This window comes from Panthera tigris, chromosome D1, assembly GCF_018350195.1.
Source record: "Panthera tigris isolate Pti1 chromosome D1, P.tigris_Pti1_mat1.1, whole genome shotgun sequence".
Taxonomy (NCBI): domain Eukaryota; kingdom Metazoa; phylum Chordata; class Mammalia; order Carnivora; family Felidae; genus Panthera; species Panthera tigris.
Genome location: NC_056669.1, coordinates 6,103,855 through 6,126,915, shown reverse-complemented (window position 1 = coordinate 6,126,915; position 23,061 = coordinate 6,103,855). Strand labels below are relative to the sequence as shown.

Here is a 23,061-nt window from a genome sequence, read left to right as displayed (position 1 = left end):
CATGCAAATAGTGCTCAAAGGCTGATGTGAAAGAATGACGGTGCCTCGAGCCCTTTTCAGACCTTATCCTGGTCCTAAGATCCCAGTTTTAGTTCTTGGCTCTTTCTTCTGGCCTGGTTGTTTCATGTATTTTTCCATATTGTCTAGCTTCTTAACTGTGGCGGGTTATATCTGGTTTTCCTTGTGGCCCTTCTGGCCAGAAATGGACCTTAAGCATATGTTAACAAAATGAAAGCGTACCAGGTCCCTTTCTTTCTGTCTGTGATATTATCAAGCAGTTGCAATTTTTTATCTTGCTGTTCTCAGGTAAAGTAATCATTAAATGATTTTGAATTAGTTTTATCCCTTGAAGAACAATAGAGATCAAAGGTTAGCAGTCTTTTTCTCTACAGACCAGATAGTAAATGTTTTAGGCCTTATGGTCTATCCAGTCTCTGTCACAGCAACTCAATTATATAGCTCTTAAGCTGTCGTGGAATGAAAGCAGCTACAGACAGTATATAAATGGGTGAACACGGCTCTGTTCCAGTAAAACATTATGGGAACTAAAATGAGAATTGTATGTAATTTTTATTTGTCATGAAATATATTCTTTTGATTTTCCCTCAACAATTTAATAGTGTAAAAACCATCCTTAGTTGGTGGGCCAAACAAAAACAAGCAGCTTGCTGGATTTGGCCCACAGGCCTTAGTTTGTTGGCACTGGTGTGATTCTTAAATAAGCGCCGTGTTCTGTATTATTGTAGTAGCCAATGTGGAATTGCTTGTATTTCTGTCGTGGGAACCCAAAGTGGGGAAACCTGGTGTCCCTTGGCATGCCCGAGGAACAGAGAGTAGAAAAGCGTGGAGAAGAAGACCGTAGATGGGGCAGTGGGTTAGCTCTGGGGGTAGAATTCATCTGTCCGAGGCATTTAGTAAGTACACATTGTTTTTGCCACTGTACCAGGTACTGTAGACAACAGGTAGTGTATAGCTTGGTCTTTGGCCTGGAAAAGTGGCAAAGACCGATAATTGTAAATAAATAGACAGATAGTGACTGAAAAGATTATGGTCTGGCAATACAAGTATGCCCAAACTTATGCCTACAGTTATCAACTGGATGGTAAATTTATAAAAATTATGAGGAACTAGAGAAGAAGTGTATTTCAGGAAGCCCATAGTATTTGAATTTGAAGGGCCTTATGTGTTGTGTTAAGGTGCTTGGCCTTTATCCCACTGTCTAGGACAGTGTTTCTCTGTGCTGTAGGATCAGATTTTTTTTTTTTAAATTTTCCAGCCCATTATGAACTAATAGTTTTATAAAATACAATAAAAATTATAGAAAAATGAAATAAAGATATTATAAAATATACGTCCAAATTTTAGGTTAGATTGAGCCAACGTAAAATTACTCTTTAAGATTGCTGGAAAAATTTATAAGCACCCAGGTTTTGTACTTAACTCCTCACAGGCTGATAACAAATATATCGTGGCTGACAATTCTCACACTGTCACTGGTCTGTGGGCCAACTTTGAGTGGTACTGATCTCTCCTAGCTAATATGGGGTCTCTGCAATTTTTCAGCAAACAATGACATAGTTATTTTTGTGTTTGGCATAATGAATTTTTTGTCAGCACAAGTGGTAGTTAGGTTTCTGGGTGGAAGGATGGAAACCAAGGAACCTTGGAGTCATCAATGCTTGAAATGTAGCTCAAAGTGGAGGAGAAAGTGAAATTGACTCTTTTGATTCTCATTAATTCACATACAGGATAATTCTTGCAGTAGCCTATAAACTTCTTGTAGGCAGGTACTGTATTTCTTTTAGTAACTACATAAGGCATGCACTTTTCAGAATATTTAATGAATGAATGAATGAGTCAGAGAGGTGAGGCAGAACCAGGAAAGAGTAGAGTATGTATAAAACTAGAATAAGAAGAGTTTCAGGCTGAGAATATAATGAACAGAATCAAATACTTTCAAATAAACGAGGGTGATAATTGATAAGTATTTATTAGATTTAGTAATTTGGAAGTCCTTAGGGAGATCACTTTAGTGACATGATAAACTTAGATAAAAAATGTGTTTCCCATTTCTGTTATCCAGTAAGAGAATGAATAGAGATACCCTGTATTTAAAAAAAATTTTTTTTTTAACATTTATTTATTTTGTGTGTGTGTGTGTGTGTGTGTGTGTGTGTGTGTGTGTGTGTTTTATTTTTGAGACAGAGACAGAGCATGAGCAGGGGAGGGGAAGAGAGAGAGGGAGACACAGAATCTGAAGCAGGCTCCAGGCTCTGAACTGTCAGCGCAGAGCCCGACGCGGGGCTTGAACTCACAGACCGTGGGATCATGACCTGAGCCGAAGTCGGATGCTCAACCGACTGAGCCACCCAGGCGCCCCTAACATTTATTTATTTTTGAGAGACAGAAACAGAGAATGAGCAGGGGAGGGGCAGAGAAAGCCCCTGAAGCAGGCTCCAGGCTCTGAGCTGTCAGCACAGAGCCCAGCGTGGGGCTCGAACCCACGAATCGTGAGATCATGACCTGAGCCAAAGTCAGACAGACACTTCACCAACTGAGCCACCCATGCGCCCCTCCCTTTTTTTTTTTTTAATTTTTTTTTTAAGGTAGAGATACCCTTTAAATATGACACATCATTAGGGTGCGTGGGTGGCTTCGTCAGTTGAGCATCCGACTTTGGCTCAGGTCATGATCTGATGGTTTGTGAGTTTGAGCCCCCCGTGGGGCTCTCTGCTGTTAATGCAGAGCCCACTTGGGATCCTCTATCCCCTCTCTCTGCCCCTCCGCCACTTGTGTGTGCGCATGTGCTCACTTTCTCTCCCTCTCTCTCTCTCTCTCTCCCTCTCTCTAAAAAATAAATAAAAATATTTAAAATATGACACATTATTAACTAATGCTAATTATTTGAAGAAAAGTGATAACTTTAATTAGTATTGTATGTGAATGTAAGATCAGTATTGTATTTTTTTCTTCCATCTTAAAAAGGGAACTAAGTCTCTAAATGGAGTTGAAATTGATTTTTAATAATTTGTTCTGAGTTGAGCAAAAAATTGAAATGTGAATAATTTGGTTGGTCTTGTTTCAAATTGATCTTTAATAAAGCAGTTATCTAATATTTTTTATGTGATTCTTTGTTAGAACCTTTCCAGTAACATTCTATTTTCATCATAGAATAAAGTTTAATCTTAATCTGTACTGTACCAGGCAAGTATTTGGCCAGTAGTTTGTAGGAAAAAGATTATGGATTGAAAGTATGTGGGGTATAAATTCTGAAGAGTCAGGGAACCGAAAAACATTTGAGGGCTGTTAATGGAAAGAATAGAAGTTGTCTGGAGCATCATTATAGCAGCTAATGTAGCAGTTTGTTGTGTCCTTTAGTTGCTTTATGTCTTATAAACAAGTTTTAGTAGCATCTTTAAATTGAAGAAACACGCATTAAACATGATATCTCTTGCCTAAATTATGGGCACTCCCATCCAGTGCATGTGTGAATATTGGTACTTGGTCATCTTTAATATTGTCTAGATGGAAACGTTATTTGAATTTTCCCTCTGTGATTGCTTTTCAAAAAAAATAAAATAAAATGGACTTTGGATATTTTCCCCCCTTTTCTCTGAAAAGATCATGATCATTTTACATCACGGTGGGTAATGAAATTCCAGGCAACTTAAGATAAACTGTAATTTTTATGCTGTTTTTTATTATGAAATATAAATATTCAGTACTCTTCACAAGAATTTCAAAAGTTCTCTCTACATCTTTCCATAGAATGAAGACCAAGAAGTGGTCCTGGTCAGAACAGATCGGTCTGGAGGAGTGTGGCCTGTGAGCACAGCAGGAAAACCTCTGGAATCTACAGGAGGAAGAAGGAAGAGGCAGATGGTGTGTTTATCATATGTCATTTTTAATTTGGAATTCCTTTCCCCTCCTTGGCTTTGTTTGCATCAGACTACTTCAGAATATTTTCTAAAGTGTAGGTTTATACTACAAGCATTAGAAGGTAGTAAGTTATAGTATTACTTTTATTCTCAGGTATATCCCTTTGCATTTTACAAAATGGAATCTAATTCAACTATGGGTTTCAAATGCGAACATGGAGTGTTTAAAGCAATTTTAATTTTGTGTACGTTGTTTTTGCCTTTGTTTCTAGCTTCCTTTTACATATTTACCGTAGCTCTTAGGGAAAATTTTGCATTAGCTAATTTGAGCCCTGGTGATGGGGTGTCGATATACAATAATGTCTTAAATATGTGGTTGCTGTGATCCGTTATAAGCCTTATTTTCTTTTCCATCTTCCAGCTCTACCAATTAGTTTTTAGCACTACCCTGAGGCTCTAGAGATGGTAAAAAGAGTGTATTCAGTTTTCCCAAGTTAGATTTTTTGTTTTAAATTTGGAAGATCATACAAACGGTAATTGGGTCCACAGAAGATTTGTTTGTTCATAATTTTTCTGTCATATGTTTACTATTTGTCTATTGAGTGCCTGTGCTGCTGGAGAGAGTAGTTGGTTCAGCAAATAGAGCGGGATAGATCCCTCCTCTAATGAAATAGGAAGAATTAAGGGTTTGGAGCAGAGATGGGGCAGGAGAATAGTAAAGGTTTGAATTCTGTGGAATGATGGAACTGGCTAGGGAGCCATAGATGCATTATCCGATGGCATCAAGGGCTCTGTTTGAGTTGCCTGCGGCCAAGCACTTGCAGGTACAGGGTAAAGAGGGCAGACACATTCATGTGGGACCGAGGTTTGCCTTTTGAGTGTAATGACAGGATAGGAGGGCCAGAAATTAAGGATCTGGAACCAAGGAGTGATTGAAGCCACGCAATGTGAGATTTAAGCTAGTGATTTCAGGAATCGGAATGTTGGGAAAAGTACTGGGAATGTGCTTCCAAAGGTCTCAAAGAGGTTGAAGAGCAGGTTTTGTTTGGCTAAGGGAGTGTGATGATAAGAGACATATGGGAGATGTGACTTAGGAGAAAATATATGACACTTCTCTTTGCTACAGGTAGGTATGGAACCCACTGATAGAAAGACCCAGGACTGACTTAGATGAGAATCAGAGTATCAGCCTTGTCCCTGGCAGAGCTGTGTGAAATGAGTTTGCTCATACTTGCCCTCTGTTTTCGGTGTGCTCACTTTATCTCCGGATGGCTGTGCGCTTCCCTCCACAGCAGTCAGGAGTTACTCCAAGGACAAGAACAGAGGGGAAGGAAGAAGGTTAAAGCAATTCTGCCTTTTCCCCCAAACCCGGAAGTCAGATAATGCCATCCCTGGGGAAGAAGAGAGTAATGGGGCAGAAAGAGGAAGTGGTATTTGAATGGAAATTCTTCCAAACCGGAAACACATAGAAAAGGGATAAGCTGGAAGGAAAGCTTGTGATACGTCGTGGCGTGTTGTACATTTAATATGAGATTTACAGGTAATTAAAAATACTTCAGAGACCCAGACCCATGTTTTCACTAAATAATGTTCATTTTCTCATAGGCTTCAACTCACGAAGAAAAAGAAAGGGTTAGATACTTTCACGATGATGATAATCTCAGCCTAAGTGATTTAGTCAAGAACGAAAAGATGGGAACAGCAGAAAATCAGAACAAACTTTTTATGAGAATGGCATCTAAGGTAAGATATATTCCTAGAATATCTTTCAGTTTTTAGAAGCTGATTACTCCCATCTAGCAATGATGTATTTTTCACAGAGGTCTGTTCTTTCTGATCTTGATTTATTTGAATAAGTCAAACCCTTTGTAAGATGTTAGGAACATGCATTTGGAATTGATTGGAAGTATATATTTGAGATTGATTTTGTTTTTATTTTTTATCTTTATTTATTTCTTTGAAGTTTATTTATTTTGAGAGACAGAGAGAGAAAAAGAGAGAGAGGGTACGTGCACAAGCAGAGGGGCAGAGAAAGAGAGAGAGAATCCCAAGCAGGCTCCATGCTGCCAGTGCAGAGCACGATGTGGGGCTTGAACTCTTGGAAATCAAGAGTAGATTGCTTAACCAACTGAGCCTTAGCCACCCAGGCACCCCTATTTCGTTTTTAAATATAAGCTCTGGTTTAGTTTTTTTATGTATGCTATGAAAATGTTAATTGTGTATTTGATCTACCAGTTAAGGGAAAGTCTTGGGCCAGAGTTTAATGTTAGCAACATGCTGCTAGTTAGGTGACCAGTATGTTTTGTCTTAATGTTCCTCCAGTTCTTCATAATGTTTACCACAAGGAATATATTTGAAGTAAGGTATTACGGATTATAGAGGAGGCATCTTAGAATAATCTTAAGTCTGTTTATATGAAAACTTGTATTTGAAAACATTTTTTTAATGTTTATTTTTGACAGAGAGAGAACAGAGTGCAAGCAGGGGTGGGGTAGGAGAGAGAGAGAGAGAAAGAGCGAAGGAGACACCGAATCCGAAGCAGGCTCCAGGCTCCAAGCTGTCAGCACAGAGCCTGACACAGGGCTTGAACTCACGAGCTGTGAGATCATGACCTGAGTTGAGGTCGGATGCTTAACCGACTGAGCCACCTAGGTGCCCCTGAACACTTGTGTTTATATTTCATATTTAAATGAAAATGTATATTAATACATCATTATGGTTAGTAGGATTAATATTTGTTGCAGATAGCATTCTTTGTTGCAGTCCCTTCCAAACTTGCCCACTAACATTTTTGATACAAGAGATATTTAAGCTCAGCTGTCTAACAGGGTTTGACTCCCCTGGAGCATCAGCTTGCTGTCTCTTTGCAGATGCAGTTTTCCTGGAAAACAGCTGTCTGCATTTGTTTACATATTGTCGAAGATTGTTTTCACTCCATAACAGCCAAGTTGAGTGAGATGAATCGAGTTGAGTGAGTTGAATCGTTGTGACAGAGACCTTATAGCCCACAAAGTTGAAATATTTGAAATACTTTGCCCATGCCTTTGTGATACCATTGGTTACTTTTTGGTGGTGGGCGTTTGGACCAGGTATCTGAGGTACGGGAGGAAGACTCTCCTGCCTGGTGAAAAACTTAATGGAAACTAGAATAAAGATAACTAGAGGTATCTGTGTATGTATATGTGTGTTGGGAGGAGTGACACAAACTTGGGTTTAAATAGAAATGGTCATTCTTCCCATCACTAAGAATTGTAAATTTAGCCCTTAGGATCATTTCATTTCTCTTCATCTGGAGGGAAAGACTAGAAATCAATCCCCTAGGGTCTGGAATTTCATTTTTATGAAAGTTTTCTTCTCAGAAATGGGGCAGACCACTTTATATGGAACTCTGAATTAAATACACTTTTAGTAATCTGAGCGTAGTACGTTCAGGTGTATACACAAGATTAAAAAAAAAAACCTTGTTAAAAATTGTAATAGTCATTTGTTCACTTGTTCATTGAACAGCTGAGGGGTGCACAGTAGTCCCTATGCTGGTGCTGTGAGTAGGGATCCGATGAGTTCCTCCTCTCCAGAGGCTTATGTTTCTAGTGGATGAGACAGAAAATGAACAAATAGATGGTATAAAATACTATATAACATAAGTAATATTACACAAAATAGAAAATATTTTTGTAGGAAATAAAGCATAATCGGAGGTGATAGGCTGGTGTTTTCAGTAGAGTTGAAGGCAGGCCTCTCCCTGGAGGTGGTGTTTCTGCAGCCTGCGAACAGAGTCGGGGGGTGGGGTCCACATGAATATCTGGGGGGAGGCTATTCGTGCAGAAGAAACAGCACATGCAAAGGGTCCACAGCAGAGGCGAGCTTGGAGCATGTGTGACCTGACCAGGGGCACAGGGAGGTGGGACAGGGGAGCAGAAGAGGCGGGGGACACAGCAGGTCTTACAGGCTGTGGTGTGGGAGCGCACGCTTTCGTTGTTAAGTGATGGGACGCCATTGTGAAGCTTCGTAGTAGGACAGTGTCATGATTTGGCTTATGTTTTGTAGTTGCCCCACAATTCTTGTGTGTTCTGTTCTGTTTTTTTCATTTGTGGAAGTTTCTCTTGTCATCTTCCAGCTCCGAGGTTCTTTCCTCCACTGTGTCTGGTCTGCTTATAAACCCATCATTTCTTCATTTCCGTTGTAGTGTTTTTAGGCTCTAGGATTTCTTTCTGGTTCTTAGAGTTTCCACTTCTCAGCTTACATTACCTGTCTGTTCTTGGTGAGCCTACGCTCCTGGACTGTGAGCCTCACCCGTACTTGTCAGTTTGTTTTCCCTGCTGAGTTGGGAAGGGATGGCTGGGGGGGCTGGAGTCAGGTGCTCCCTTTACTTCAGGTGGGTTAGGCCATGATAAAGCCCCAGCAGGTGCAGCTCTGGTAACATTGTTCCACCTGAGAGCTGGGCTTAAGATGAACAGAATGTTCTGGTGTATTTCACAGTGGTGCTCCTCTCCCTGCCTGCTGCTGGAAGCGAGAGAGCACCTGGAGGTAAAACTCACACAACTGTGGGGACTTTATCCATGACTGGGTCCCCCTGGAGTTTTTAACTCTCAGACTTGTCCATTTTGTCCACACTGAGCCTCCAGCAATTTGTCAGCTAAAGCTTAGCTTTTCCTGGCCTGGCGGTGGTTCCCACGGAGCCCCTGCTCTGTGCACACAGATAGATTGTGATTCCCCGTACCCCCCTGACTGGCTCCCTGACTTTGGGGTAGAGTCGCTTTCCTGAGAGGCTAAGGAGAGGTGTTGATTTTTCAGCTTCTTCAGCTTTATACTTGTTTTTGGGGCAGAGTGGCAGCTTCTCAGCTCTTTAAATGCCAGGCTGGAAACTGCTGTTTTATTTTTGAAAGGATTTTTCTGGCAGCTCTTTCAAGAAGATGATGTAGGGAGGCAGGAGTGGAAATAGGGAGATCACTTTAGGAGGGTCTCACATTAACTCAGATAGAGCCTGGGATTAGAGTGTAAACTGGTGAGAAGTGTTAGGCCTTGGGGCAGTGCTGATGCTATTTACTGAAATAGAAAACCCTGCAGGGGTCACATATCGCTGGAGGTAGGAGATGGGGAATACTCTCACACATACGTGATATACGAAATGCCCATGAGACATTCACATGGTGCCGTGGGCTCATTGCCATGGAGCTCTGGGTCTGTGTTGGCTCTCACAGACGCTTGGGTGCTCTGAACATTGAAATGTGTGTAGAGCCATGGGACCCAGGGAATTATTAAAGTGGCTCTGAAGACTGAGCTCTGGAGCACTGTGTGGAAGGGGACGAGGAGGGTTCCACAACTGATGCTGAGAAGGGGCAGCCACTGAGGCACAAGGAAGACAGGCCGTGGTGGTTGAGAAGCAGGAGAAGATAGGAAGGAGCCTGTGAATAACTGTCAGTTGCTTCTGAGAGGTTGAGTCAGATCTTTGAAGCCGGGGAGGTGACCGTTAGGTTTGGCATCGTGGGGGCTTCTGGAGACTCAGAGGGAAGGCGGAGTGTCCATGTGTGGAGGCAGATGGGCTTGTAAATATGGTAGAAGAAGGAACGCCCCCCCCCCCCCTTACCGTTCCCCTTAGTTTAGTGAACACTAAGGTTTTCAGCTGGGAGTCATGGTGAAGAAGGGGACATCAGAGGGTTGAGAAGAAAGAGCGGAATGGTTTTTGAGAGAAGCTGTGTGAAGTAAAGCAGGATGGCCAAGCAGGACTGAAGGTCCATCTGAGGTTTACAGTTATAAATTTAACAGTGAACATGGCAGGGCGTTCGTGTGCTTTTTTTCTATCATGTTTGGATGGAGACTTAGTTTTACTGAGTCATGATATAGTCATCATGACTTGTTTTGTATTTTTCAGATTTTACCACCATTGTATCTTGCTTTAAGGGTGCAGATAGTAGACCATGTTTATGTTTTTTTTTTCTCTGTTTGTATATTATAAGATCTTTTAGTAATATTTGTATTGGATAGGGTTGTTTTTAGTATTCACTGAGTTGACAATGATCATGATCCCTGAACATCTAAAATCTTTGACTTTTTGAAAATTCGAGTTTAGTAAGCTAGAACGTTATAATAGGTACTGTAAAAATTCACAAATGGGATGTCACCAAATGGCAGAGTAATGGCCATCACCTCCATCCCCTCGCAGAGATCAGCCATCAGGTGGCTAACGTGACCAAGGAGAGAGCTCTAGAGTCTGCATAAAACCTTCAGCAACACAGTGGGACAGAAACACAGGAGAATGACTGCGCAAGATGGGAAAGAGGACAGCTTCACTTTTGCTTGGACTGTCCTGTCCCCATGCTGGCGTTGCTCAGCACCGAGAGGGAACGCCCCAGCTAGGAAGAGTTCCTGTGGCAGGGAAAAGAGCAGGGTGAGTGACCAGCTTCCCTAGTGTTTCGTGGCACCACGTGAAGTTCCCACTTCAGTTTCCGCCCACCCAGGGGCTGAGAGCAGAGACAGAGAGACAGCTAGGAACAGGGGAGAAAAGTAGGGGCCCCCAGGAGCAGCCACACTGCGGGTGACTATGGTTCCCAGGGGTCTGTCCTGCAGACAAACCAACAGCATTTGCCCCTGGAGAGAACAGTGAGGGCTGCCGTGTGCCCTGGTGTGTAGCTCTTGCAACAGCCCTTGCAGCCTCTGTGGCCCCCCCGGAGATTCTGCCGAGGATCACGTGGTTGTTGATGGCGTGGACCCCGGTGACTTGAGCCAGTGAACCACTGCCCTCCCCAGGCTTGTTGCCACCATATGCCTCATACTTGGCACCCTACACCTTTAGACCTGAGGTCACCACATGCTCCAGCATGCCCCTGCATGCAGATAGACATTTTCCCTTACTGCAGTCCATAAAGTCTGGAAGAGAGGACTGCTTTTTCAAATGCACAGACATCTACACAACGTTGTAGGGATTGCAAATAATTAGAGAAACATGACTCCAACAGTAAATATCTAATTACCATCACCCCCCCCAAAAAGAAGATAACAGGCATTACCTGATGAAGAATGCAAAATAATCGTTTTAAAGATGCTCAGAGAGCTGTGAGGACATTGATAAGCAGTGTAATGATATCAGGAAAACAATACAAGAACAAAATAGGGAGTTCAACAAAGAAACAGAACACAAAAATAAACCAGACATTTGTAGTGGAAGAATACACTGAGTGAACTGTAGAAAATTCAGTAAAGAGCTTTTCTTGCAGACCAGACCAAACAGAAAAAACAATCAGCTCACAGAGAATTTGTTTGAAATCATCCCATCAGAGGAGCATCAAGAAAAAGGATGAAAAGGAAAGGAAGAAGGCATATGGGTCTTAAGGAACACCATAACAAATAATCTGCATCCCTGGAGTCCCAAAGGAGAAGAGAGGGAGAAAGGGATAGAAAGCTTACATAAAGAAATACTGGTTGAGTACCTCCCAAAGCTGGGGAGAGATTTGCACTTTTAAGTTCATGAAGCTAATAAGCCACCCCAAAATTTCAATCCAAAGTGATCTTCTCCAAGACACTATTTAAAACTTAAATTGAAGAAAAAAAGAATTTTAAAAGCAATAAGAGAAAGAAAAATTCTCTCCAACAAGGAACCCCTTTAAGTCGTACAGTGGATTTCCCAGCAGAGTCCTTTCAGGTCAGGAGAGAAGGGTTTGGTACAAACGCTGAAAGAAAGAAACTGCCAACCAAGAATATTTCACCCAGCAAAGCTGTCCTTCAGAAAGGGCAAGATAAAGACTTGAGCTTGTCACCATTAGGCCTGCCTTCTAGGGAAGGCTGCTAATTAGCGACATGAAAACATAGGAAAATGTACAACACCCTAGTAAAGGTAAGAATCTAGTCAGATACAGAAGGGTGTTAACCACTTAACTCTAGCCTAAAAGTCGAAGGACAAAAGTGTTAAAAATAGTGATAGCTACAATAATTCGTCAGTAGGTACACAATATAAAAAGTAAAGTGTGGCATCAAAAACATGAAATGTGGGTGTTGTGGGAAATAAAAGGGTAGAGTTTTTCTGTGAGATAGAAATTGTTAGCAGTTTAAAATGACTTCTGTCTCTAAGATGTTTCAGGTCAGCCTTAGGTAACCATAAACCAAAGCCTGCAGTGGAAAAGATGAAGGGAACCAGTGTGTCCCCCTGTGGCCAATCATCCATTCACAGAGGAGGACAGCAAGAACGGAAGAAAAAAAGGAACTGCCAAACAGCCAGACCCATTCACGAGATGATGATACAAGCTCTCACCTGTGAACAATTACTGGGAGTGTAATGGCTTAAATGTTCCACCAAGAAGGAGAGAGTGGGTGAATGGATAAAGAACCAGACCCAACTATCTCCTTTCTGTAAGAGACCCACTTCAGCTTTAACAACACAGATAGGTTCAAAGTGAAGGCATGGGAAAGAATAGTCCATGCAAACGGGAACTAAAAGAAGCAGGGGTAGCTCTACTTCTACAGACAAAATGGGCTTGAGGTCAAAAATTGTAACTGGACACGAATAAGGTCATTATAAAATGATAAAGGAGTCAACTCATCAGAAGGAGATAATAATTGTAAGTACATAAACACCCAACATCAGAGCCCCTAAATATGTCAGGGAAATAATAACAGATCTAAGAGTGCTAGATAGCACTACGGTAATACTAGAGGACTTCATTCAGTACCTCCTTTCATCAGTGAACAGATCATCCAGCCAAAAAAAAGCAAGAAGGAGACATTGAACTTGAATGACACTTTAGACCAAATGGACCTAAGAGACATATACGGAACATTTCATCCAACAACAACAGAGTATGTATTCTTCTCAAGCACACATGGAACACTGTCCAGGATGGAACATAGATTGTTATATCACAAAGTTAATCTTAAGAAATTGAAAAATATAGAAATGATGGCAAGTACCTTTTGAGACCACAGTGGCATGAAACTAGAAATCAGTAATGAGGAAACCTAGAAAATTCACAAATATGTGAAAATGAAATAACACACTCCTGAACAACGAATGGGCCAAACGGAAATCAAAAGGGAAATTAAAAAAAATATGGAAACAAATGACAGTCTAAACAGAATATACCAAAACTGATGGGATGCAGCCAAAACAGTGCCGAGAAGGGGGTTCATAGTCCTAAACCATCTATAGTTACAAAAAGTAAAGATCAGAAATAACAACTTACCTCTTATACCTCAAGAACTAAAAGGAGAAGAAGGAGATAGCAAAGACCAGAGCAGAAATAAATGAGCTGGGGAATAGAAATACAATACAAAAGAGCAAGGAAACTAACTTTTTTTTTTTTTTAAGATAAATAAAATTGACCAACAATTAGCTAGACTTAGCAAGAAAAAAGAGAGAGGACTCAAATAAGTAAAATTACAAATGGAGGCACCTGAGTGGCTCAGTCGGTTAAGTGTCTGACTTCAGCTCAGGTCATGATCTCGTGTTTGTGGTTCGAGCCCTGCGTTCGGCTCTGTGCTGGCAGCTTAGAGCCTGGAGCCTGCTTCAGATTCTGTGTCTCATTCTCCTTCTGCCCCTCCCCTGCTCGCACTCTGTCTCTCTCTGTCTCTCAAAAAATAAAATAAAATGTTAAAAAAATTTTTTTAAATTACAAATGAAAGAGGAGACCTTTCAGCTGATGCCACAGAAATATAAAAGATCATAAATCAGATACTGTTATGAACAATTACATGCCGACAATCTGGACAACCTAGATGAAATGGATAAATTCCTAGAAATAAGCAACCTACCATGTCTGAATCGTGAGGAAATAGAAAATCTGAACAGATCAATAAAAAGTAAGGAGATGAATTCATTTATCAAAAACCTCCTTTTAAAAACCCAAGGCCAGAAAGAAAAGGAACAAGTGGGCGCCTAGGTGGCCCAGACGGTTAAGCTTCCAACTCTAGGTTTCAGCTCAGGTCATGATCTCAAGGTTCGTGAGTTCAAGCCCCGCATCAGACTCTGCACTGACAGTACAGAGTCTGACTGTGGTTCTCTCTCTCCCCCTCTCTCTGCCCCTCCTCTCCTCTCTCTGTCTCTCAAAATAAATAAACTTGAAAAAAAACCAGAAAAAGAAAAGGAACAAGTAAAATTGTCTGTTATTTGCAGATGACATATTATATATAGAAAACCATAAAGATTCTACCAAAAATGTGTTACAGCTAATCAACAAATTCAATAAAGTTTTAGGATCTAAAATCTATATATAAAATCAGTTGCATTTCTATACAGTAATAATTAACTATCAGAAAAAGTATATTACAAAATTCAACACTGTTTTATGATAAAAACTCTCAAGAAATCGAGTATAGAAGGAACATACTTCAACATAATTAAGTTCATATACGAGAAACCCACAGCTAACTTCATACTTAACACTGAAAAGTTGGCAGTTTTCCCTCTACAATCAGGATAACACAAGAGGGTTCACTCTCAGCATTCCTATTTGACATAGCAGTGGCAATTCCAGCCGGAACGGGTAGGTCAGAAAAGGAAAGAAATGGCATTCAGATAGGAAAGGAAGAATTAAAGTGTTCTCCATTGAAGATGTGATCACGTATTAAAAAGAAAAATGCTAAGGACTCCACCAAAAAACTGTTAAAACTAATCAACAGTTCAGTAAAATTTCAGGATACAAAATCAGCATGTAAAAACCAGTTGCATTTGTATAAATTAGCAATGAACTATCTGAAAAAGAAACAGTTTTCATTTACAGGAGCACGAAGAGCAGTGAAATACTTGGGAATAGATTTAACCAAGGAGGTAAAAGATCTGTACACTAAAAGCTATAAGACACTGATGGAAGAAATTGAGGACAAATAAATAGATACCCCAGGTGCATGGATTACAATGGTTAATGTTAAATTTTCCATACTGTCCAAAACCATCTATAGGTTTAGTGTAGTCTCTAGCAAAAGTCCATCACCATTTTTCACAAAAATTGTAAAAGCAGTCCTAAAATTTGTATGAAATCACAGAAGACCCCAAGTAGCCAAAGCAATTTTGAGAGTACAAAGTTGGAGACATCATACTTCCTGATTTCAGACTATAGTACAAAGCTATAATAGTCAAAACAATCTGGCACTGACATAAAAAGAAACACAGACCAATGAACAGAATTGAGAGCCTAGAAATAAACCCTCACATAATATGGTCAACTTTATTTGGCAAGAGAGCCAAGAAAACTTGATGGGGAAAGAATAATCTCTTCAAAAAATAGTGCTAAGAAAACTGGATATCCACATGCAAAAGAATGAAATTGGACATCTGTTTTGCACTTTTCACAAAAATTAACTTGAAATAGATTAAGGACTTAAATGTTAAGACTTAAACCATAAAATTCCCAGAAGAAAACATAGGGAACAAGCTTCATGATGTAGGTCTTGGCAGTGATGTTTTTTTGTTTTTTGTTTTTTGTTTTGATAAGACAAACCAAAAGCACAAGCAACAACAAAAAAATTAGCAAGTGGGACTACATCAAACTAAAAAGCTTCTGTAGAGCAGAACAAAGGCAGCCTATAGAATAGGAGATAATATTTGCAAACCATCGCTCTGATAAAGGATTACTATCCAGAATATGTATAAAGAGCTCATACAACTTAATAGCCAAATAACAAACAGTTCAATTTAAAATGGACAGAGGACTTGAATAGACAAAATTTTTCTAAAGACGACATTTAAATGTCTAAGAAGTACACAGAAAGATGCTCAACATCAGTAGTCATCAGGGAAAAGCAAATCAAAACCACAGTGAGATATCACCATACACCTGTCAGAATGGCTTTATTGAAAGGAGAAGAGATAATGTTGGTGAGGATATGGCAAAAAAGGAACCCCTGTGCACTGCTGATGGGAATGCAAACTGGCGCAGCTGCTGTGGAAAACAGTATGGAGGTTCCTAAAAAAAATAAAAATAGAACTATCCTACGGCCCAGTAATTCCGCTTCTGGGTATTTATCCAAAGAAGATGAAATCACTGTCTGGAAGACATTTGCAACCTTCACATTCACTGCAGCATCATTCACCATAGCCAAGACGTGCAAACAACCTAAGGGTACGTTGATGGATGAATGGATAAAGAAGATGTGATGTGTATGTATTTGTGTGTGTGTGTGTGTGTGTGTGTGTGTGTGTGTATTTCAGTAAAGCTGGGAAAAAATTATCAATGGTATTTGCCTTAAAAATTCCATTCCTGGTCTACACACACACACACACACACACACACACACACACACACTGGAATATTAGTCAGCCATGAAAAATCCCTAAGGCATTACTGCCATTTGTGATGTTGAATGGACCTTGAAGGCATTATTCTAAGTGAAATAAATCAGCCAGAGACACATAGTGTATGATCTCATGTGTAAGTGGGCTCTAAAAACATCAAACTCATAGAAGCAGAGTAGAGTGGTGATTGCCAGGGGCTGAGGGGTAGGGGAAGAAGAGGAGAGGTTGAACAAAAGGTACTACGTTTCAGTTATAAGATGAATAAGTTCTGGAGATCTAATGTCCAGCATGGTGACTATAGTTAATAGTGTTGTTTGTACACGTGAAAGCTGTCGTGACAGTAGTGCTTTAACGACCTCACTGTGGCAATAACAACGGTAGTGACGCGAGATGTGCAGTATTAACTAACCGTATTGTCATAAACATTGTGCAATATGTACGTATCAGATCATCACATTGTACACCTTAAACTTACACAGTATGTGTGAATTGTATCTCAGTAGAGCTGGGAAAGAATTTTATCAATTGTATTTCCCTTGAAAATTCCATTCCTGGTCTGCATTAGCTACAATGGAAATTTTTTACTTCCAAAATAATGTCCCAATTTTATAAAACGACAAATTTAGGATTTAATAGACATACAAAATCATCCTTATTAAATGGATTTATAAGTCTTCCCAGGGTAGACAGTTGGCATTCAATAATAAATGTTTCTTTCCTACCTTCTGTTCATTTTTTACATTTTTCATAAACAAATACTGTTTTTATTATATGATTTAGATATTACCAAATAGTCTTTGGTAGAAATCAGCCAGAACTGATAACAATAAGTAAACTTACAAGCCAGATGCATTTTTGAGTGTGCAACTGATAAACTTAAAACCCAGGTTTTTTAAAAAAAATCAGTTATGTATTGTTGAATTTGTAGTGGTGTTAAGATTGTGACATGGGCGTTTTTCTCTGAGCAGATTGTCTTCTGTGTATTACTTGATGGAGGTGTTAATTTCGTTCTAGCGGCTGAGGAGATACCATCCCACCCATCTCCCTCTTGCCCGAAGTCCTTTTAGCTTTTTCCTGTTTTTTTTTTCTTTTTTCTTTTTGGCTCAAGATTGATTTGTATATGATAGCAGAAGGAAGAGGTTGGCTTTTCATAGGAAAGGATAAGCTTTTTTTTTTTTTTTTTTTTTTTTCATGTTTATTTTTGAGAGAGAGAGGAGTGAGAGACAGAGCATGGACAGGGGAGGGGCAGGGACAGAGGGAGACAGAATTTGAAGCAGGCTCTAGGCTCTGAGCTGTCAGCCCAGAGCCTGACATGGAGCTCGAATCTACAAACCCTGAGATTACGTCCTTAGCCGAAGTTGGATGCTTAACCTATTAAAGCCACCTAGGCGCCCTGAAAAGGATACGCTTTTTAAGAAATACACAAGGTAATGCTAGACCCTATCTATATGCAGTAGAGCTAATGGAATGACAAGTTACTGTAAAAATACTGGTTTGGGGGTGCTGAGCCTGGGTGGCTCAGTTGGTTGAGTGTCCAACTTCGGCTCAGGTCATGACCTCATGGTTTGTGAGTTCGAGCCCCGCATCGGGCTCTGTGCTGACAGCCCAGAGCCTGGAGCCTGCTTCCGATTCTGTGTCTCCTTCTCTGTCTGCCCCTCCCACACTTGTGCTCTGTCTCTCAAAAATAAATAAATGTAAAAAAAAAAAATGCTAATTTGGCACTGTGATTTTTTTTCTTTTTTGAAATTACTTAAAAAAATTTTTTTTATTCTTATGTTAGATAACATACAGTGTAATCTTGGCTTCAGGAGTAGAATCCAGTGATTCATCACTTACATATAACACCCAGTGCTCATCCCGACAAGTGTCATCCTCAATGCTCATCACCCATTTCCCTCCCCCACCCACCCAACACCGTTTTTTGTTAATTGTGTCTGATAATTAACCCTAGCATAGTAACAATTTGTGTGTATAATACTTAAAATCAGCTCTGCTAAAAACCTGTAGTACTAAAACCTTACTAAAAAAAAGTATTTGAGGGCACCTGGGTGGCTCAGTCAGTTAAGCATCTGACTCTTAATTTTGTAGTTCGTGGGATCGAGCCCCATGTCGGGCTCTATCCTGTCACTGCGGAGCCTGCTTGGGATTCTCTCTCTCTGCCTCTCTCCTTGCTGGCACTCTCTCTCTCAAAATAAAGAAACATTTAAAAAATATCAAAAAAACCCCAAAGTATTTGGGTGTTAACCATTTTTATCAATACCATGCTTAATCTCTTTACTCTTAAAAGACCTTGAATTCACAGCTGTTATTACAGTTTTAGAACCAGTCATATGATTGCCTTATTGTCTAGATATGTTAAGTATTTTCATCAAGAGACACAAAAGCTCATCTGTATTTTTTCCTTTATTAGTTGAAAGGCACTAGTCTAGATAGAGATTGGAAAAGTTTTTCTTACAGGACCAGATAGTAAATATTTTCAGCTTTCCGGTGCAGCCACCAGAGGTGGCTGAACGTGGTACGGTAAGTGAGCGGCAGTGAGCGATATGGGGGTATTCCAACAAACCTTCACTTACTTACACATGTGGTGGCCTGATTTGGCTTGTGGGCCATGGTTTGTCAGTCACTGGTCTGGGAGTCTAAATGATAAGTTATTTCCATGGGAAATGTCTTTGAATTTGGGTACTTTCCTTACTCAGTAGTTACCCTGAAAATGGATCTTAAAAGGCCCTGGGAGAGGTAACCAGTCAGGAATAGTTGGTATTAGATCAAGATCCTGTTTATCCATTTTATCCATTTATTCCGTCAACAAATACTAATTGATCGCACTGGTTGTGTGAGGTGTTCTTTTGAGGATTCACTGGTACATTAGGAAGACATGGCCTTTGCCTTTAGGGAGCTTACAGGCTGGAGAAGTGAATTCAGTAATTATAGATGTGCAAATTACTGTGAAAGACAAGTGGAAAGTCTTTTGAGAGAAACACCAGGGGGTCCTAACGTAAATTGGGAAGTCAGAAACTATTTCGGGTTGGACAGCAGTTTTGATGCTGCTTCTGGTCAGTATTCAGTCCTACCCTATTGTATATTTTTTACTGTCCATCCTTTTGTTTTCCTTTCTTTTTTTTTTTTTTTTGGCAATTCTGAAATTCAGATTATGTTTACTTTCTTTTATATTTTAGCATTAAATCTCTAATAGTATTTCTTTCTTATAACCAGGTTAAGAAAGGAATTTCATGCCAAATACAAATTTGATTATATTTTTGTGTTTGGATAGGGCATTTATGATTTTTTTAATGATTTCTGTATTTTTTAGTTTTCCTGAATATTTACTACATAATTCATGAAAAAAAAGGGAACAATCAGAAATCCTGAAAAAGAGGGGTATGTGCGTCTCTTACCGTACATACATATGTGTCTTAGAGTATGGCTGGTACTACGTTCATTACGATGTGGTAGGAGACCATAGGTACCTAGTAACTTCCTTTATTGGAAGTTTCTTTCTCTAGAATCCTAGAACTGAAGCCTATGTGACTCTGGGGAGAGATTTTGCGAATCTTGCTTACCCTTTTCACCTGTTACTGAAGAGGAACCGGGGACACTAAGAGAATCACATGGCCAGCTCCAGGCTGAGTGATGTGTCTGAGTCCCCACAGCCAGTGAGGGGCAGAGCTGGCATCGCAAGCCTCAGCCCCGACTCACAGTGCAGCTTTTCCCTGGAAGGTTACGGCCTTTCATGTTACTCGGGTTAATGGGTAGTTGTTGGTTGTTGCTTAAGTTTAGTTGTCTTTGTACAGTTTCCATGTGTCATGTATTGGTGTCTGTGAATAAGTGGTGTGTGCTTTGCTCTTTCTTAAAATACATCCTATCGACTCCAACTTTCTTTAAATATAAACTTTTCCATTTAAAATCTACGACGTCAGTGTTTCCTTGGCAACATAAACTTAAGGCGCATCTTCATGAGATCTCTGTACGTCTTTGCTCATTAATTTTGTTAGCACCGTGGGCAGTAATTTTATCCTTTTTGTACTCACGGTGCATTAAAAATGGACTGGAGGGGAGAGAAGATGGAAGGTACATGAGAAGAATAAGATCGGAGAGAAAGACTCAAAAAGTAATTAGGGTTTTACCTTAATATGGTAAGAAAACAAGGTGATTTTATGGTCTAATAAAAGATGCCTGCATTTCTGTTGATAAGTTCATTTTTTTCTGAATTTGTGACACTCAAGGCTTGATAATTTTTTGATGGAGTAGTCTTGAAAATGTGAAGTACATATTTCCATAAGAGATGGTAGAACTTGGAATCCTTTTTTAAAAAAATTCCAGCAAACTGTATTAGTAAGGGTAAGTCTTGAGAGGTTGGGGGGCTCAGCTTTGTTAATGGAGCGATCAGAAGGTGAGGAGAATCAAGACTGCCACCTCCTGGCAGGTCCCCCGGCTGTGTGGGTGCTCAGGACAGCCACTCCCGTCCTCGTAGACATTTGCTCACCTGGGCGAAATTAGCCTGGGAAAAGGCTAATCCATGCATGTGAAATTATGCATATTGTCCTGTGATGTCCTCTACGGAAAGTTTGGAATTTGGGTATCATAAGATGATAGAAGTGATATTTTGCTTTGGTATGTAACTGAATAAAGTCTGATGTAGTTTGTTCATTTTTCCAGAAGATGTAGGTTTGAATTCAGTCCAAGCTGCTAACGAAATAGTTTTGTTTTGTTTTGTTTTCTGAGCATCACTTAGGGGTGAGAACACCAGAAAAGTAATTTATCTAGCTTTCTTTAGTTCAAGTCCCATTTCTTTTTTTAATACTAAGATATGCATGAAACGTAACCATTTTCAAGTGTACAATTTCAGTGACCTTAAGTACATTCACAATGTTGTACACCCATCTCTACCCTCTGTTTCCAGAATGTGTTCTGTCATCTCAAGCGGAATCCCTGTACCCATGAAACAGTAACTCCCTTTCCCACCCCTGTATCTCCATCAACCCTGGAAACCTCTCTTCTACTTTTGTCTCTATGAATGGGCCTATTCTAGGTACCCCGTATAAGTGGAATCATATACCATTTGTCCTTTTGTGTCTGGCTTACTTCACTCAGCACAATGTTGTAGCAGGAGTCAGAATTCCATTATATGTATATACTACTTAAAAATAAAAGGAATCTGTTCACCTGTTGATGTGTATCTGGGTTGTTTCCACCTTTTGGCTATTGTGAGTAGTGCTGCTGTGAGCATTGGTGCACAAGTATCTTTCTGAGTCCCTGCTTTCAATGCTACTGTGTTTTTATCTGGGTGTGGAATTGCTAGGCTGAATGCTAATTCTGTGTTTGATTTTCTTTTTTTTTTTTTAATTTATTTTGATTGCTTTCTTTTTGTATTTATTTTGCTTTATTATGTATTTATTTTGAGAGAGAGAGAGAGAGAGAGAGAGAGAGAAAGTGCAGAGAGAGGGAGAGAGAGAATCTCATGAACCAGAAATCATGACCTGAGTCAGACAGTCAACCAAATGTACCCCCCACGCACCCCTGTGTGTCTTTTCAGGAACCACCAAACTTATGTCCATGGCAGGTGTTCCATTTCACGTTCCCACCAGTCATGCGCAAGGGCACCAGTCTCCCTACATTCTCACTAATTCTTACTGTTTGTGTTTTGTTGTTGTTGTTGATTTGTCTTTCAGTAGCAGGCGTCCCATTTACTGACCATGGTGAGATTTTATGAGAACTGTAGGCATTCCTGCCAGATTTTGACCTGTTATGTTGAAATTGTTGGCCACTGGGTATGCTGGTTCAGTACTTTACCCTTTTTTTCTTCCTAAGGAAAAATAAGGTCTAAAATTGTATGAAATTTTATTTCATTAGCTAATTACTCTTTTTTCCAATGAAACTGAGGGCTTGGAATTTGAAGGATCATTTCAAAACTTTGATTTTGATCAAAATTTTGATTACAAGTTTGTCATAAAACTTGAAAGGCTTTTTCAAGTCTAAGAATTAGGCACAGTCTGTTTTTCTTGTTGATAATCTCTGTGTCATAATGCAATACTAATTAGACAGATTTGTTGCAAACCATTGTTTCTACATAATGATGCTAAAAAAAGCTTGTAGTTTTCAGTTTTCATGGAGTCTTTCTGAGTATCTGATTTTTTATAAGATGGCATCTTTTTTGTCTTTTTTAGTTCAGGCTTTTTTTTTTTTTTTTTTCCTCCTACTAAAACACCAAAATGGTGAAGCAAATTAGTGTTCATGGTTAGAAAACATTTAACATTTTCATACACTTAGTATTTAGGCTGTGAATTCACTAACATCTTCCATTGGCAGGCTTGAATTTGGAAACTATTTGCTTGATTAAACAGAATCTAAGTAATAATTCCATTTAACTTCCAATTCATGTGGACAGTAGTTACCATTAATGAATCCAGAAGAACTTCCCAGGCTACAGTAATGTGATCATAATCTCTCTGGACCAGGGTTTCTCAGCCTTGGCACTGTGGATGTTTTGGGTTGGCTAACTGTTGTGGGAGGGCTCTTTGTCTATTATGGGATATTTCACAGCCTTCCTGTCCTCTACTCAGTAGATGCCAGTAACATCCACATCCACCTTGTGTTTTGAACAACTAAAAATGTCTCCAGATGTTGTCAAATGTCTCCCAGTGAGAAAGTTGCCCCCGTTGAGAACGCTGCTCTGGGACAGTGTGGGAGAGAATAACAAAAACTACTATTTTGTGAGGATCTGCTCCATGTTAGGCTCTTTGCATACATTGATGCTTAGAATTATCTGGCAGCATTGGTATTGTTAACTCCTTATGGTAAACCTATGTTCAGAGATACTCTGTGGTTTTCTTATGTTCACATATCCCTTTCCTGGACTCAGTTCATTTTAATTTTTTCCTTTATCAGTATGTAGTATTACTAGCTAGACTGGGTCAGAGAGCTGGGAGTCCTCAGCAATCCCTTTCCTTCCCTCCCTTTCCACAT

General features: G+C 39.8%; 1 protein-coding gene across 2 annotated transcripts in view; it reads left to right on the top strand.

Moving 5' to 3' along the window:
- Positions 1-23,061, top strand: part of CWF19L2 (CWF19 like cell cycle control factor 2) — a 149,792-nt gene that overhangs the window by 88,923 nt on the left and 37,808 nt on the right. For both annotated transcript variants that reach the window (XM_007077678.3, XM_042957516.1), the window contains exons 11-12: positions 3,769-3,882; positions 5,484-5,621. In XM_007077678.3, the coding sequence (XP_007077740.2) occupies positions 3,769-3,882; positions 5,484-5,621 (252 nt within the window). The remainder of the gene's footprint in view (positions 1-3,768; positions 3,883-5,483; positions 5,622-23,061) is intronic.